Below are 19,205 nucleotides of genomic sequence, written 5' to 3' on the forward strand. Positions count from 1 at the left end.
TCATTAGGATTTGACTTTATTTGGTTAAATTCAGGCCAATGCACAATTACAGTGAGCTCCCTCCTGGCATAACTCTTATTACTTTGGCTTTTAAAAAAATGGTTCTATTTCACATAGGAATAAAATTAAAAGCTAGAAGTTTTGGGTTGAGTTTATTAAGAGTTTCTAAAGCAAAAGATAAATGATCCCAAGTGTTCTCACATTTTCAAAGGAATACATTTTGCCATGAACACCTTTACACAAGACATGCTGATAACACCTCCATCTGCAATCAAACAAAATGACTGCGAGTGCATTGTAAGTTTTATTGTTTATGCTAGAACATATCTTAAATCAGAAAGAATCATAAGTACAACTGTGTTTTTTAAATGCTGTAATTTTAAGTGTAATTTGCATAAATTAACGAAGAAAAACAAATACAAAACTTAGGTCAACACAAAGATACTCATTTCAATCATTCAAGTGTGTTAATATTTATCACATGATGTTCAACTTCTTAGATACTTTTACTTTGTTTAAATGATATAAAAGTCAGTTAGCAAATGGCCAAGAGGAAAAGCTATATTATGGTTTAGCTTAATATCTAAATTACTAGTAGTCACCTAAAGTCGTCTCAGAACACTATTTACTCTTACACCTCGAGGAACAGAAAGCACTTACTTGTTTATAAACTGCTCCAGCCCTTGCTTCCTTTCTTCAATAAAATTGTCATCAAATATTCCATCATCTCCTCTAAAAGGAAGTTGACGCAAAAATGCTTTCCCAGGGAGTGGGGGAACTACAACCTGAAATATAAGGAAAGAAAGTTCTTGAACATGCTGACTGGGCTGTGAAAATTACAAGCACGACATGAAGACAAAGTATATCTTCACTTATGAGAGCACCACACTCTTAAATTACGTCAAACATGAAAAGGGAATTGGGGCCAGCCTGGTGGTGAAGCGGTTAAGTTCACACGTTCTACTTTGGCAGCCTAGGGGTTCTCTGGTTTGGATCCCGGGTGCGGACATGGCACCACTTGACATGCCACACTGTGGTAGGCGTCCCACAGATAAAGTAGAGGAAGATGGGCACAGATGTTAGCTCAGGGCCAGTCTTCTTCAGCAAAAAGAGGAGGATTGGCAGCAGTTAGCTCAGGGCTAATCTTCCTCAAAAAAAATTTAAAATTAATAACAATAATAATATATATATGTGTGTGTGTGTGTGTATATATATATATATAAAAGGGAATCAGTAAGAACACACTGAAAAAAGATTCAATGTTTTGAAGGCATGATAACCAAATGCAGAACAGCCCATCAGACCAAAGCTCCACAGTGGTGGAGTCCATAGCTTAATTTTCATTTTTCCTGGATTTACCAAAGCACAAGTATACAAAAAGAATACTCAAGCAATACTGAAATAAAGGTTACCATGCCCTTCAGTTTTGATGCCATCTGGGGAAGACAATGCTTTATTGTAACTGCAGAGATCAAAATCAACTCGATTAAGTGAAGAAATAAAATAGTAACAATGTTCTTTCTGGCACAGGCAGCTACGAATTCTGTGGTCAGTTTTTTCCATCTCATACCATCTGCATATAGTCTTTCCTACTTGTTTGAGGTGATGACAAAATAATCGATAACTCTACTTGTTGCCACTCTTCCATCTCATAGGCTAAGAAGCATGTCAACTTTCTCCCACATCTGCTATCCTATCTTTCCCCAAAGACCTGTCATTCCTTTCTTCCCAAGCTAAAGGAACACCCCAAATATTCTCCTTCAAAGCCTAACCCATCCTCTAGGGTCAACTTATACTGATCTCTCTCCAGAAATTACTTGGAGCTCAAATATTTGTTTGAATTAAATAGCACCTAGCTACTTATTTCACAAGGTAGTTTGGTTTCTCTATCTTAGGGTTTCTCAACACGGTGCTGTTAACATTTTGAACCAGATAATTCTTTTTATGGGGTGAGGAGGGTTTCTTGTGCACTGTAGAATACTTAACAGCATCCCAGGCCTCTACCCACCAGACGCTGCCAGTAGCACCCCTGGTTGTGACAATGAAAACCTTCTCTAGACATTGTCCAATGTCTCATGGGGGACAAAACGCCCCTGGTGGAAAACCACCAATCTATCCCATTAATGCCTTCAAATCAAGGACCCTGTCTCAGGCTTCTTATGGTTATTTTAAGAAAAGGTGAGCATATACCGAAGCTCAAATATCTGTGAAACAACTAACCACTTAGCTGAATCTTTATCTTACACTAAAACAGAGGAAAGGTGTAAGCAAACAATTCACACAGGAGAAAGATAAACAGTAAACACCAGTAATACAAACTATACACATTCTAAAAGAAGTAAAACTTCAAACTCTCAGTACAGAGTTTCTCTCCCAAACAGGGTAAAAAAGAGAGAGATCAACACGACTTCATACAGATTAGGAAAAAACAAAGGGCAAAAAAGAGACACGAAACCAAATGCCCAACCAAAACTTTATAATTCTTTCCTAGATCTACTCTCCCCAGATGACTAATGATGAAGACCTACAGATTTATCTCCAGAAGTCTGCTTTAGCATTCTTGATTCTCTCTCCTGTTTAGCATTTGTCAAGTTGAGAGTTAAAACCTATAGGGACCTTACAACTGAGATCAGGGATCAGGACCACCAACTGAGCTCCAGTAGAATGGCTATCTGATGGGTAGGTAAAAATATCTGTATCTATAAAGCTATTATAAAAAAAGGAATCTAGAACGAGTGCATTAAATAAATGACCACCATTAATTCAGGGCAGAATTTAGCATGAAATTGAAGATTTAAAGATTACTATTATTATCATCTGTAGAGATACATTCTTCCTAACATAACATTCAAAATAGTCATTGAGGGGCCGGCTGGGTGGCGCTTAGCAGTTAGGTTTGCACGTTCCGCCTCGGCGGCCCGGGGTTCGCCAGTTTGGATCCAGGTGCGGACATGGCACCACTTGGCACGCCATGCTGTGGAAGGCCTCCCACATATAAAGCAGAGGAAGATGGGCACAGATGTTAGCTCAGGGCCAGTCTTCCTCAACAAAAAGAGGAGGATTGGCAGCAGATGTTAGGTCAGGGCTAATCTTCCTCAAACAAACAAAAACAAAAACAAAAACAGTCATTGAAACGGATGGTGAGGTTGTAGGCAATAGGATTAACAATCTACAAAAGCCATGAGTGGCCTGTCCAGCTAAGATTCCAAACATCCTCTTCAACATCAAATTATTTTTGCTTCAGCAGTCTGAAAAAATCTAGTTAGACTTCTCACACCAATTTAAAAGTCAGATATGTGAGTGTGCCTGCAGGGAGAGAAGTAGACAGGAGGCTGTTTGGTCTGGATAATCTAGTGAAAGCATACTGAAATAAAAGCCAAAAGATTTAACCATAATGACCAGTAAACACAATAAGTGTCACCTACTTCCTAGCCTACCATAATTGATCTTAGTTAAAAGCACTAATATATAAATAATAACCGATTGTTTTTAGCAATACTGTAATATAAGTACAACTTTCACATAAACCCCCAAGATATTTAACTGGTCTAATGTTAAAAGTGAAGTACTGTGCTTCAAAGGACACCATCAAGTGAAAAACAATCCACAGAATGGGAGAAAATTCTTGCAAATCATATATCTGAGAAAGGACTTGTAAGAGTTTTTTTCTATATTCTAGTTACAACTCAATAATAAAGACAAAAAACTCAATTAAATGGGCAAAGGATCTGAAAAATATGTCTCCACAAAAGATATATAAATGGCCGATAAATACATGAAAAGATCATCAACATCATTAGTCATTAAGGAAATGAAAATCAAAACCATATTGAGATGCCACTTCACACATACTCTAGGATGGCTACAACAAAGATGACAGATAATAGTAAATGTTGATGAGGATGTGGAGAAAAGTGAAACCCTCATACAGTGTTGGTGGGAATGCAGACATGGTACAGCTGCTTTGGAAAACAGTCTGGGAGTTCCTGAAAAGGTTAAACAGAGTTATTACATGACCCAGTAAATCCACTCCTAGGTATATACCAAAGAGAACGGAAAACATGTCCAGACAAAAACCTGTACATGAACATTCACAGCAGCATTATTCACAATAGTCAAAAAATAGTGAGGCCAAGCCCCATGGCCAAGTAGTTAAGTTCGCGTGCTCCTCTTTGGCGGCCCAGGGTTTCACCAGTTCAGATTCCGGGTGTGGACATGGCACCGCTCATTAGGCCATGCTGAGGTGGCGTCCCACATGCCACAACTAGAAGAACCTACAACTAAAAATACACAACTATGTACTGGGGGGCTTTGGGGAGAAAAAGGAAAAATAAAATCTTAAAAAAAAAAAGCAGAAACAACCCAAATGTACACTAACTGATGAATGGATAAATAAAATGTGGTATACCCATACCACAGAATATTATTTGGCAATAAAAAGAAATGAAGTGGTAATTAATGTTACAGCAGGATGAACCTTGAAAATACACTCAGTGGAGGAAGCCAGACACAAAAGACTATATATTCTATGTTTCTATTTATATAAAATGTCCCAAAATAGGCAAATACACAGAGAAAGGAAATTAGTGGTTGTCTAGGGCTGGGTGAGGAGAGTTGGGGAGAAACTGGGAGTGACTACTAATGGATATGGGGTTTCTTTTATGGAGTGATTTAAAAGTTCTAAAATTGACTGTAGTAATGGTTGCACAACTTTGTGAATATACTAAGAATCAGTGAATGGTACACTTTAAATGGGTGAATTGTACGTCAATAAAGCTGTTATTAAAAAAAGTGATATATACATTCATCAAATGTTTATTAAACACTCCAGTGTACCTGTGCTATGTTAAGCAAAGCCTAAATCCTAGCAAGACACTTCTTCCTGTAAGTCAGACAGAGAAAGACAAATAGTGTATGATCTCATTTATATGTACAATCTAAAAAAGTTGAACTCGGGCCAGCCCCAGTGGGCTAGCGCTCCACGTCAGCAGCCCAGGTTTGGTCCCAGGCACCGACCTACACCATTCCTCTGTCAGTAGCCAAGCTGTGGCGGCAGCTCACATAGAAAAAGAGGAAGATTGGCAGCAGGTGTTAGCTCAGGGTGAATCTTCCTCAGCAAAATCAATGAATGAATGAATGAATGGATAACTAGATGAATGAATGAATCAATCAATCAATAAACAAATAAATCAATAATAATAAAAAAAAGTTGAACTCACAGAAACAGAGAGTAGTAAAGCAGTGGTTGCCAGGGGCTGAGGCTTGGCGGAAATGGGAGATGTTTGGTACAAACTTCCAGTTATAAGATGAGTAAGTTCTGGGGAACTACAGTTAACCCTATATTGTATACTTAAAAGTTGATAAGAGAGATCTGAAATGTTCTCAACACCAAAAAAAAAAGGGAACTGAGATGACAGATGTATTAACTAACCTTACTGGGGTAATCATTTTACAATACATACATCAAATCATCATGATGTACACCTTAAACTTACACTATGTTATTTGTCAATTATATCTTCCCTATGGCCATAAAAAGTTTCTTCTTTGTTCCTCAAAACTTTCCTAACTTGTTTTGTTTGTTTGTTTATTTATATCTTCTTCTCCCCAAAGCCCCCCAGTACATAGTTGTATATTCTAGCTGTAGGTCCTTCTAGTTGTGCTATGTAGGATGCCATCTCAGCATGGCTTGATGAGCGGTGCGATGTCTGCACCCAGGATCCGAACTGGAGAAATGCTGGGCTGCTGAAGTGGAGGTCATGTACTTAACCACTTGGCCATGAAGCTGGCCCCTGTTTTGTATATTTACATCTACAAACCATCTGGAATTTATATACAGTGAGTTATAAACCTTTACTCCCAAATAATAATAGCCAAATGCTTCAACCCCATTTACTGAATATAAATTCCTTTCCCTGCTGACTGACAATAGTATTTTTGTTATGAACTAAATTTCCAATAAACACATGGGTCAGCTTCTAAATTCTATTACATTACGCTAACCTATTTGCCCACCCCTAAAGCAATACCACGTTGTTTTAATTGCTATAGCTTTAAGATACACTCTGATGTGTGCAGGTGCTCAACACATGTTGAAAAGATTTTTTGGCTATTCTTAAGCTTTCTCTGATTCTAAAGCTCATATATAAATCTGCAAGTTTATAACGAACCCCACTAAGATTTCTACCAGAATGTTATGAGCTTACAAATAAGAGACATTGCCTTACTTCCTTCAGGTCTACTGCTAAAATGTCACCTGAGTAAGGCCTTCCCTTGACCATCCTATTAGGAGTAGCTCTCCTGACACTCCCTATTTCCCTTAGTTTAATTTTCTTTTTCTTACAGCATATCACCATCTGAAATACTATATATCTTACTATATTTTCTGCTTTCCCTCCACCACTCCCCAACTTACCCAATAGAATGTAAGCACCCTAAAAGTAGGGACCTTAATTTGTTCACAGCTCTAACTGTAACTCATAGAAGACATAGAATGAGCTCTCAAATGTTCATAGAGTAAATGAATCTTCAAAAGTGAATATTCCAAACCAGGAATGTAGTATTTCTAATTATTAAGGTCTTTGTCTTTCAGTGAAGTTTTAAAGTTTTCTTTACATGGTTTTTAGATTTCTAGTTCTATGTACAAGATCTTCTTTTGAGTAAAACTGTTTTTCCTTTACATTTTTGATGGAATGCTATGATTCGCTTATGTTGCTCTTGTATCCAGCCACATTTATCAGGTTAAGAAACTTCTTCTTCCATTTCTAGCTTATAATGCTTCAGAAACGAGCACAAGCTAGTCTTACCCTACTTCAGGGCTCCTACCATACCCACTTCTTTTCTACTACACTCTAGTCAAAAAATAAATTTCCATCATTCTAAGCATACCATGCCCTTTCATGACTCCACACCTCTGATGTCATTCTGACGTAGCGCTGAAATAGGGAACACTAGGATGAAACCTTGCTCTAATTTGCTTTGTAGCTAAAGCCACCAAATTTTCTTCCAAGAGAAAACAATTCTTACACCAAGGTATATAACACTGTTTAAAAATTGTAGGTAGCAACCAATCAGTATCAAAAAAGCTGAAGAATATCAGCACATATCACACAGTAAGTACTCCTTTATGAAACTTTTTATATGCACATGTGTGATGATGAAAAAATGTATTTATGATAAGTCAGTAAAAAAACTTGAAATACACTGACATATGAGATGTACTGAGGAAGAGAAACTTGGCAAAGCGTGCAGAGTGGGCAATGTAGAATAGAAAGATGAGGAAAAGGAAGGAATAGCAAGAAAGTTCTAAGAAGTGTTATCCAGTATGAGTCAGCAAAGGTCTCAATTGGGCCATTAACGTAGACAAGAGAAGGAAGAGAGTTCTAGGAAAAGCTACAGACTTCCCCCATCTCCTATGAAATAAGGTGAAATTAAACTATTTGAAAAAAAGAAGTTTGCTTTTACCCACTTTATTCAAGGTAAGTTTCCTGAGAGGTCTTAAATATTAAAATTTGGAATGTTTTGCTTTAAAGTCGCCTTACAAATAATTCTTACCTTGCTCTCTCTTTCTAATTCACTTCGCAGCCATTCAAAGTCACTGTATCTTCTTCTAACAGTAGATTCTTTCAGCTTGAAAATAGGCAGATTTGTCTGAAACAACAACAAAATCCTTCCTAAGTTGAAGCATGTTACAGGGATTCCAAAACAGGGCGGGGGGGGTGGGGGAGGATCTGTTCGTCAAAGTGCTAGCACGGCAAGCCCAGTTACCTTAAGATAAGAAAATCATAGAGTTATTAATATGAAATTTTACCTCTAACAAAATACAACTTGGCTAACTGTTAAAAAGTATGATATTTACACTAGAGAGCAACTTTTAAAATGCACACGTGCTTTTGGATGTCATTCTGAAGGAGGCTAGTTACACAAATACAGGTCATTTTTTTTCTATTTCAGCGAGTAATAAAAATGTCCTATAGAAAAGGGGTGAGATAAAACTAGCTCTGATTGCTATCCCATTTAAAAAGTACTTAGTATGCAATGCTCACGGGGGAAGAGATCTCACTACTTTGAAACGAAATACAAAATATTTTATTACGACTAGATCAGATGTTTCACAACTAAAGAAATGAATAAAGGGTTAGTCTTCATGGTCTTTTAAAAAATGCCAGAAAAGAGGAGTGAAGGAGTGCAATGTTGCATTCTTACAAGTTGTAGGAAACCAGGAGTCATGCACATTAGATCAGGTTCATAGATCCAAAGCGTTACAGGCTGGGGGCAGTTTAAGAACTGAAAACATGGAGGCCAGGCCGGTGGCACAGCGGTTAAGTTTGCACGTTCTGCTTTGGCGGCCCAGGGTTCGCTGGTTCTGATCCCAGGTGCAGACACTGCACCACTTGGCAAGCCATGCTGTGGTAGGCGTCCCATTTATAAAGTAGAGGAAGATGGGCACAGATGTTAGCTCAGGGCCAGTCTTCCTCGGCAAAAAGAGGAGGATTGGCAGCAGATGTTAGCTCAGTGCTAATCTTCCTCAAAAAAAAAAAAAAAGAACTGAAAACATATGCCCAGCGCTTTGAGGTGACACTGGAATGGAAGACTGTTTATTACCAGACTGTGAAGACTACTTCTGTCAACTTCTAAACTTAAAGTAGCAGGAAAGATTTCTGTTATCTTTTACTGATCCCTATAAAATGAGAAATTATACCACCAAATCCAATTTAAAATGGTTTATGACTAAGGACTATTAGCCAAAGCTGTATACCTCCATGATTTTATCATCAAGAACAGATTTTAGGGGCCAGCCCGGTGGCATATTGGTTACGTTTGCACACTCTGTTTTGCCAGCACAGGGTTCGGATCTTGGGCGCAGACATACACACTGCTCATCAAATGATGCTGTGGTGGCATCCCACATTCACAAAAAAAAAAAACGAATTAAAAAAAATGTTTTAGAAGATTTTAAAATGCATCTAATGTCATAAGGTTTACAGGGGACAGAAATGATCTAACACAATTAATGCCATACCATACTGAAATGCTATTTAACACTATATACTCTTAGATTATATTTTGTCCTTAATTCAGTCCTTGTACTCTTAGAACTGCAAACTGTTTTCAGCTGAAAAGAAAAAAGTTAAGTGGCACCAGAAGGAAAAACTGGCTTCTTACTTTGTATACAGGGACATCATCATCATCATCATGTAAAATTCACTCCTAAGAAAATTCCAATCATTTAAACTTAATGGCACTGGTAAGTAATTGTCATTCCGCAAAAGAAAAGCTTTTTATTCAGGACTTTTAATCCATTTTGTAGTGGTCTCAATTTTTTCCAAAGTGTATTAACTTCTCTATGTGTATACCTTACAGCTTCGAATCTTCTACAAACACTATTGGGCATAACACTGTATACATTTCAAGCATGAAACCAAATCTCACAAGAGGTTTAAAAGCACTTGAATTTTCTTTCCCAGGTAACCACAACATTTGTTCATTGTATTAATGACTAAAAGCAGAATTGCACCTAACAAGACTCTTATTATACTAAAAGTCAAGCTTATATTGAGAGACGCCGGCTTGCTGTACAGAGGGGTATTCTCATTCCCCACAGGGAATACAATCAAGTCCCCTGGAGAGCAGGATGATAATTCCCAGAAAGAAAGCACTGGATTATTTCTCTCTAATTTCATCCATTGGCTTCTTAACCAAGTTCACCCTTCCGCATTAAAATATTAAGTCTTTGTAAGTGTCTAAAGATAGAAAGGCCTTTACAGAATTGAGTGTTTTCTGCAGGTGAGATTTTACATTTCGAATTCCCTCCTCTCAAATTACTTTACAAAAGGGATTAGCTGCTCTCTTTATTCAATATGTTAAGATCAAGCCTGTGAAAAGAGTTCCCTAAGAATTTTCATACTTCTGGGCACGGAAGTCTCTAAAGTTAATCTCTGAAACAACATATCAAGCTTACAGGTACAATGTTGAGGGAAGAGTGCCAATTCAGCTCAACTTACCTTCCATTTTCCCTTTTGAACTTTTGACACAATCGTGATTATATCTGATTCACTTTAATAGAAGGGGAGTGGGAGGGAGAAAAAGTCCATTCTTTTCTGTGATTAGCTAACAGTTTGATAGATTAGCAAAAAAGGCATGGTTAGTTTAAGAAAATTCTTTTATTCAGTTTTCTCAGCTAGCTATGATTTCTCCATATGAGGACTGCTTTAGAGTTCTGATAAGTCACGTCAAGTAATTCTTAATATTATCTGCCCACTACATTTAGAGAGTGGTAAGTTTGCCTGTTAACTTCTTCCTGGTCATCACAAGGAGTTTAAACTCAACTTGATCAAAATACAAATGAAAAACGCCAAGGTTTTTTTGTTTAAGCCACTGAACTATCACTGTTGACTACAAACTCTTATGACTGGTCACTTTCAACTTATTTAACCCTTAAAAAATGTTCTATTTCAGTTTTCTAAAGATAGAAGAGTAAGGATTATTTTTTTCTTAGAGTTTTGGGAGGATTCAACTATAATGACAGTTTGGGAGCATCTATAAAAGGGCATAGAGCTGGATAAGGAGGGGAATATGATGATGAATAAGATGTAATCCTGACCCTTATGAAGCTGATAATACATTACGGAGGTTAGAAGATAAGCGTATAAAAAGTTAAATTTACGTGGTTAAAAATATCGTACTATGGGGGCCGGACCAGTGGCGTAGTGGTTAAGTTTGAGCATTGCACTTTGGTGGCCTTGGGTTCACACGTTCAGATCCCAGGCATGGACCTACACACTGCTCATCAAGCCATGCTGTGGTGGCATCCCACATGCAAAGTAGAAGAAGACTGGCACAGATGTTAGCTCAGCCAACAATTTTCCTCAAGCAAAAAGAGGAATACTGGCAACAGATGTTAGCTCAGGGCCAATCTTCCTCAACAAAAAACAAAACCAAAACCAAAAAAACACTGTAAACAAAAACAAAGCTGAAAGACCAAGAATAAACTGTAGACAAATATTTGCAACATAAAACAAAAGGATAACCTTATTAAAATGTAAAGAATTAAAAACCAATGAAAGATAAAGATGAATAACCTGACAAATAAAATAGGCAAAACACAGAAAAACTAGTGGCCAATAATGTTCAACTTCACTCACACAAGAAATGCTAGTTAAAACAGTAAGATCCCATTTTCTTTTTTTTAAAGACTGGCACCTGAGCTAACATCTGTTGCCAATCTTCTTTTTTTTTTTTTTCTCGTTCTTCTTTTCCCCAAAACCCCCCAGGACATAGTAGTATATTCTAGCTCTGCTATGTGGGACGCCGCCTCAGCATGGCTTAATGAGCAGTGTCATGTCTGCACCCAGGATCCAAACCAGCAAAACCCTGGGCCGCCAAAGCGGAGCTCGAGAACTTAACCACTCGGCCACAGGGCTGGCCCCGCCTCAATTTTCATTTACAACACCAGCAGGTATTAAATTTTAAAACCCAGTGAGTGAGGGGAGAGAGAGAGGGGTGCTAAAAACTCCAGTGACGGGAGTGAAAACTGGTACAAGCTTTAGGGAAGGCATTTTGGTGACATCTATCACTCTTTTAAACGCATTTATCTTTTGAGCCAACGATTCCACTAGGAATTAATCCTACAAATATTTCCATACATACAAAAAGATATTGTGGCATAGAACTTTACTTTAGCCTTGTTTATGGAATAGCAAACAACAACAACAAACATAAAACGAAATATTACACAGCTTTTACAACATATAACTTGGCCATAGACCGGTAAAGAAGCCAAACTGAGATGTGTTAAATACAATAAGTTTCAGAACAGTATATAAAGTATGAACCATTTATATGATTTAAAAAAGAATAAAGAAATTGACAATTGATTTGGCCAGTATTCCTTTAACAAATGGAGTCAGCCATTCTAGAGGAAAACAGTTGAGAATGGTGAAAATAGTGTGAACCACACACAAAAAAGTAACACGTATATTTAGGAAGTAATTCATGTACATTCTAGAACATAGGAGATGACTGGAAATAGAAGTGAAAAGGTTAAACCATGCCCTAAACATCTGGCTAAGGTATCTACCTGTGAGCACCAGGAGTTAATAACATCTCAACAGGAAAATATCTTTGAAACAGAAAATGGAACAGAGAAGTTACCACAGAAGTAGAAGCTACAGATTATGACAGATTAGCTACATGTATATGTATGGGGCAGCACTAAGAACAGTTGGTTTTATTCTCATCACAAGAAAAAAATTTTTTTTCTAACTATGTATGGTGATGGATGTTAACTAGACTTATTGTGGTGATCATCTTGCAATGTGTACAAATATCGAATCATTATGCTGTACACCTGAAACTAATACAATGTTGCTTGTCAATCATACCCCAAAAACTAAAAACAGTTGGCTCTGGCTCGTTCTGCTTGAAGAATACGGACAAGAGTCACACTATGGAGGCAAATTATAGGAAAAATTCCTTAAAGGTTTTACTTTGGATCTCATTTAAAATGCTTTAGAATTGTCCAGAGAGAAATAAAGTGCTGAATTCTGAAATTAAATGTAAATCAGACCAAATATGGTTAACTTACTTTAAGATGACTAAAACTTTTGAAACTTAAACAGGATTTAGTATTCTCTCATCCTGACATTTATATTTTCCCCCTTCCAATCTCAGAGATTCATTCCATATAAAAGTACGCATTCTCTAGTGTTCTATATTACAACGTAGTTAACAGCTCAGTCTCTGTCTAGGTTCAAATTCCAGCAATGCGACTTAGCTATGTGACTCGGGCAAGTTAATCTGTTTCTCAATTTGATCATCTATAAACTTGGGATAATAGTGTGAAAGTATATTGAAACACATGGTTTAGAAGTTAAACTAACCTAGATGATTCCTTTTCTAATACTTGTGAAATCAGACAAAGGATAATTACTTTGAAATAAATTAGATTTGTAAAGCTGGAAGGCCATGTTCTTGTAATCCCATCTCATACAGTTGGTGTAGTGATTAAATGAGGTAACACATATAAACATGCTTAGAGCTGTACTTAGCACACAATAATTGTACAGTAAGTCTAAGTTATTTCTTTTTCTTCCACTACCCCATGTCTTTTTTAAACTTAGCAAAAACTTCTAATATTATAATACTCTCTTATTTGTTGTTAGTGCCGCTGAGTTAACTGCAACTCCAAGCAACCCCGTACGGAGCAGAACCCTACCCCGTCTTTTTACACCATCCTCTCACCTTCTGGCGTCATATCAGACAATGCTCTGCTGCTATTCACAGGGTTTTCATGGCCAATTTTTTCGAAGTGGGTGGGCCAGGTCCTTCTTCCTAGGCTCTCTCAGCTGGAAGCTCCACTGAAACCTGTCCACCATGGGTAACCTGTTGGTAGGTGTGGTTCCCTGACCGGGGAAATGAACCCGGGCCATGGCAATGAGAGCAATGAACCTTAACCACTAGACCACGAAGGCTGGCTACAATACTCTCCTATACCTTTAACCAATTGTTATTACTGTTACATTTGCTTTGTAAATCTTTTACACACAGTTATTTTTGCTGAATCATTTGAGAGTAAATTGCAGACACCATAACCCTTACTCCTAAGTAATTCAGTGTGCACTTCCTAAGAAGGACGTTCTCTTATATAACCATGGAACAAGGAGCAAATACAGGACATTTAACACTGATAATACAGTCCATATTCAAATTTTACCAGCTGTCCCAATAGTATTGTTTATAACTTTTTAAAAACCAGAATCCAATTAACACTCAAACACTGCCTCGTTTTCTCTTTAGGCTCCTTCAATCTAGAACAGTCCTCCTGCCTTTTTGCCATTCAAGATGTTGATAATTTTAAAGCGTGAAGGCCAGGTATCTGAGATACACTACACACTTGAGTTTGTCTGTTTCCTCATGACCAGTTTCATGTCATGCATTTTTGGCAGGAATGTTCCTAATGGCAAAAATGATGAAGCCTTCTCAGTGCATCACATCAGAAGGCACATGACGTCAGTCTGCCCTGTTACTGGATCACTTGGTTAAGGTGAGGTTAGCCAGATTTCTCCAACGTCAAGTTACCTTTTTCCTTTTTATAGTAAGTTTTTTCTTATTCTTGCACTTGCCCTTCATAATAAAATGTAGCGCTGGTTGGAATTTACTCAAACTTAAAACTTACAGAACTGTCAGAGCACATAATGAATTCTGCTTCTTGCAGAATTTTTAGGTGCAATGATCTGCCTGACTTTAACCATTAGGAGAGAGACTGGCTTATTGCAGGAAAGCCCTACTACTCTCTGCTAAATACAGTGTGAACATGCAGATGTATAAGCACATTACGTTCACAATTTGCTGATTTGGTAAACAGATTAAGAAGAAGATTTATATTCTCCTTGCTAGAATGAAGCCATGGATATTTGTACCTGCCCTAGGAGAAATTCAGGGCAATTCTCAAGCTCCTGTGCATCTTGCCTTTTCTTTTCCAAGAGGAGAGTACTCTGGGTAGCTCATGAAAAGGTGATGGACTAATAACATAAGACACCTGGGACAGATATTCAGAAAACTAGAAAAGAACAAGACTAAAAACCTGAAGAGAACTGTTCAAATTATTTGGTTGCTGCTTATTTGTTCTAATAATATACCAGAAACAAAACTCCAAAGGGCTGAAATGTTATAAGAGATGTCTGTATGCCTGAGACTCTTAAACTGCTATTTACATAAAAGACAAACCAGTCATTTCCCACAAGGATTTACTAATCACATAGGGTAAAATCATCAGGAATCCAAACGGACACTATATACTAAAGAAGAGACTTTTGAAACCATGGTAGAGAGCTCTAAAACAAGTGCTCCCTTCACGTTTAAGCAGAGGAAACCGCCACATTATTGGTCTCCAAAAAGCTGGGTCTTACACACTTACATAGGCTGACCTATTAAAGTCAGCAGCAGCTCACAGATACTCTACAAGTAACCTGATTATCACTGATAGCCAAGCAGAAAACCAAGCCTCAAAATGTGATCACCTGAAAGTAGCTTAACAATAGATATTAGAAAAATGTTTACTAGGTGTTTCTAGTATTTCTTCAGATAGTGTCACATGTACATTTGAAAAAAGAGACTGGCAACGACATCAAAAGTATACTCAATAGACCATACTCTATTCAACCAATCCTAAGAGATGTAAATGGATGCCCCACTACAGTTCTCATTAAACGGCTGCATTTCTCCAAATATCTACATCTAGAGATAAAGGATAAGCTGAGAAGTGCTTAAGCTATTACCTCGCCCTTCAGTACTTTTGATACTTGTTTTACCCAATCTGGAACAGCATGAATAACTGGAGATATGGTTTATAACCTAGATGAACTCTAAATATGGCTGGGAAGAAGTCACTAAAGTGAAGAATAAGCTTTCAGTCTGGAGAACCTTTGAAATGTAGATTGTCACTAAGCCAAGGTATTTAGTTTAGTTTCTTTATTTTTTAAAAAAAAGTAAGGACATGGCCTTCCAGTGATACAATTTCTCATTATTTTAAAAGAAGTATCCTTTATGGTATAATTTCCAAAACAGTAGAGAAGAAATTATCTAGACTTGTTTAATGCATATACCAAGTCATTCCATACACTTTTCCTACTTTATCCATATTCTTCATTTGTGAACTGGCAACAAGACTCACTTGCAAGCTCACGCCAAGTTCTCAATGAGCAACCTTTAATGGAACTGTGCAGTAACAGAACATTTACGTAATCCTACAGGGTTCTGCTGAAAGAAAACTGCCTATTAATAGTGTAAGACCTTTTCTGAACAATTTTAAAAGTGCAAAACTATTTTCGCTATCTTCCCACCTTGCCTAATCATAAGAATCGTCTCAATAGTTTTAAACATACAGCCACTCCCACACACCCCAAGTGCCACCACCTAGACAATCTCAGAATTAGTCTGGGGTGGAATCCGAACATCAGTATTTTTAGGTGATTCTAAGGTGCAGCCAGAGTTGAGAACCACTGCCCTAGACCTGCTAAAGGTGGAACAGAATAGGGAAGCTCAGGAATCTGTATGATCACCAAGCGATTCCAGTTTAGATGGCACAGATATGGGAAATAATACCTTACCTTCTCAAGAACAGTGTTTCGGAACTAACACTGTGAAAATATTGGACTGGAAATGGGACAGAAAGTCATTATTAAAACTATGATGTGGAAACCCAATAAAAGAATTAGTTAAGAAGTTCTAATTCAGTAAGTGTATTCTGAACTTCTAAATATGCAGTATCAGGCACATATGGACTACAGGGATCTAAAAAAGACATCCTCCTAAAGAGAGATTTACAGCAGGAAATCAGGGTGGGGGGCTGGGGAGTGAGGAAGGGGGAAGCAAAGAAGTCTTCCAAGATTTATTACAGGTAGCAGTTACAACCATAATTCATCATAGACCTTTACTGCTTAGATAAGGGTGGAAACCTGTACTAGAGAAATCAGGGTAGAAATAAAATAGATCCAAAACATATAGATATAAATATATTAGGTTAAGTCTGCATGGCAGACTTATAAAAAAGTATCCTTACAATTAAAAAACAGAATAGTATACGTTCATCTGTCGATATTTCATTTTGATATGTATTCTTTCAGGCTTTTTTATATATACAAACTTTATTTTTATTAAATATACTTATATTATTAGCTTCTCACTTAATATTGTTAACATGATTGTATACAGACATCATCTCTGTGAGAGGTGGTGTATTACAATGGTTAAGCACACAGCTCTGGAACCAGACAATCTGGTTTTAATCTGAATTCCTACATTAACCAGCTATCTGACCCTGGGCAAAATGCTATGGATGAGAGCTAGAGGAAGACTTGATATAGATCCAGGGAATACATTTGCCTTAGGACAAACCCCTAAAAGTGAAATTACTGGGCCAAAGGCTATAAACGTTAAGGATTCAAAATGTCCTCCAGAGGAGCTACTCCACCATCTATTGAGGAGGTACATAACTGGAGAAGGCTATGACTTTGGTGGCCTACAACAGACCATGCTTCTCAGTATCTTTCTGTCTCCTTTCCCATGTTGTCCGGCCATGTGACTGCCGTTGATCAATACTATATTAGCAAATATTGTGAACTGGGGCTTGTCCTCTTGGAACATTTATTCACAAAGACATTCTCTCTTGGAACCCAGCCACCATCACTCTGTTAGAATTCTAGCTATCCACATGGAGGAAAACTCAGGACCTGATCAACAGCCCCAGCTGAGCTCCCAGATGGTAACCATCACCAACTTGCCAGCCAGCCATATAATTGAGTCATCTTGGAAATAAATCCTCCAGCCCCAGTCAAGCTGCTTCCAGCAGTTATCAAGGAGAACTGAGATAAACTGTGCCCTGTCCCCTCTAAGACCTGACCAAACTGAAGAACTGTGATAAAATGAATATTAACTGTTGCTGTTTTAAGGCACCAACTTTTGGGGGTGCTTGTTACACAGCAATAGGTAACAGAGTAAGTAATTTGACATCGGTAGAATTATGCTGAACAAGAAACAGATTGACAGGATAGTATTTCACATATAAAAACATGGTATCTGAAATGCGCATGGACTTTTTAAAATTTGTATCTCTTTGCTGTTTACTTTTTTGCTTCCTTATCAGCTTCTGATTATGTTTTAAGTAGGTGAGGTTCCCAGAACATCCAAAATGGTTAACTGCTTCTGGATTACTCAGCAAAGGAAGTGCTCCTCCATAACTTAAAGGCTGATAAAATGAGCTGAACTGAAGTTCTTCTACTCTAAACGAAGGTAAGCTTCTAAAATAAAAATTGTGATTTAAAACTGAGCTGCTTTCCCTGTAATAACTTGATAAACCTCTAAGAATAGATAGTATGAAACAGTTTGCCACCTATATTATAAAAGAATGAAGCTGAGGTGTTTTTTAGAAGAATGAAATATTATCTGGAAAACTATAAAAAACAAGGGGAAAAAAACAAGGAAAAGGGTGTTTAGTGTGAGTCTTAAATCTCTAAGACATGCGTGATACCTCTATTAATAGATTCCTTTCTCTTCTAGTCAGAGTGATTAGCTATAATAAGAGCAACCAGACAATGATATTAAACACTATATGCATGCATGCTTTAAATTTAGATTGACAGTGCCATTACACTTAATTCATTTCATAAAGCCCCACAAAAAGTGACTATTGTTCTAATAACCTGAAAGCAGTCAAATCACTAACACAAAATCTTTTTATTAGAAAGAGTAAGCAACTCTCTGTTGTCTAAGACTGCTCATAATAAACCATGGCTAACAGCACAGGTCACAAGAGGAGCTGCAACTTGTCATCAAATGTTTCAATACATTACTAATTAGGTCAGCATAATTAAAAAAAAATTTCTGGTCAGCATATCCTTCTTAATTGTTGGGTGAAATCAGTGTGTGAGGTGGGGCTGGATAGCAGAGTTTTCTGGTTCTTTACCTCATAATTTAAGTTCTTCCTGAATACTCTGTCTAGCCTCTTTTCTCCTCATACTTCCCCTTCCTTGCCCTCTCCTCTTTGTTGTGAAGTTTGTAACACAAGGAAATCATTCCAGATCCTTCACCTCTGGCCCCCAAACCCTACCTGCAAGTATGGTAAATAAGACATTTTCAGTCATGACACTTAGAAATATTAATTATGAAGTCTCATAACACATTAAACTGATGTTACTTAGAATATTAATAAGTATACAGCATAAAAAGCATTAATTGAGATCTACCAGGAACACTAAGTATATGGGCGTGGTCCCTGATTCAGCAGACATTATACAGACCAGGATAGGTCAGAGTAAGGAGAGAGAAATTAAGGATGCTGGAATACCATGGCGGGAAGTTTCTGTATGACAGTACCCAATCTGGGGAGTACAATATTACGATAAAGACATGTATGTACAACCTTTTAAGCTTAGAGGCTTCAAAGCTAATAGAAAATTTTTCTAAGTATACTTTTCTGGCTGCTTACACCATTACATATCAAAAATTTTCAAGTTTAGATGTTCAACTTTCTGGATGAAGAGTTTAAAGTCCTCCTTTCCTCGGTTCCCCTAAGATATTCAACGTTTTAGTCATTAAGGTTGCATCTCAGAGAGACACTTAAGGTTCAAAAATTATGTCACTTTTAGTGGTGGAAGTTCCTGACATGTTACATTGTTGGGGAAATAATGCAAGTAAATATATATGAA

The 19,205-nt window shown here is 37.4% G+C and overlaps 1 protein-coding gene across 1 annotated transcript in view; it reads right to left on the reverse strand.

Annotated features, from left to right (window-relative positions):
• Positions 1 to 19,205, reverse strand: part of SNX3 (sorting nexin 3) — a 42,225-nt gene that overhangs the window by 1,698 nt on the left and 21,322 nt on the right. Inside the window, exons 2-3 of the mRNA XM_001503983.6 lie at positions 7,555 to 7,650; positions 661 to 785 (exon numbers count right to left, since the gene is read on the reverse strand). Coding sequence (XP_001504033.1) covers positions 661 to 785; positions 7,555 to 7,650 — 221 coding nt within the window. The remainder of the gene's footprint in view (positions 1 to 660; positions 786 to 7,554; positions 7,651 to 19,205) is intronic.

Source organism: Equus caballus, chromosome 10 (genome assembly GCF_041296265.1).
Source record: "Equus caballus isolate H_3958 breed thoroughbred chromosome 10, TB-T2T, whole genome shotgun sequence".
NCBI lineage: Eukaryota > Metazoa > Chordata > Mammalia > Perissodactyla > Equidae > Equus > Equus caballus.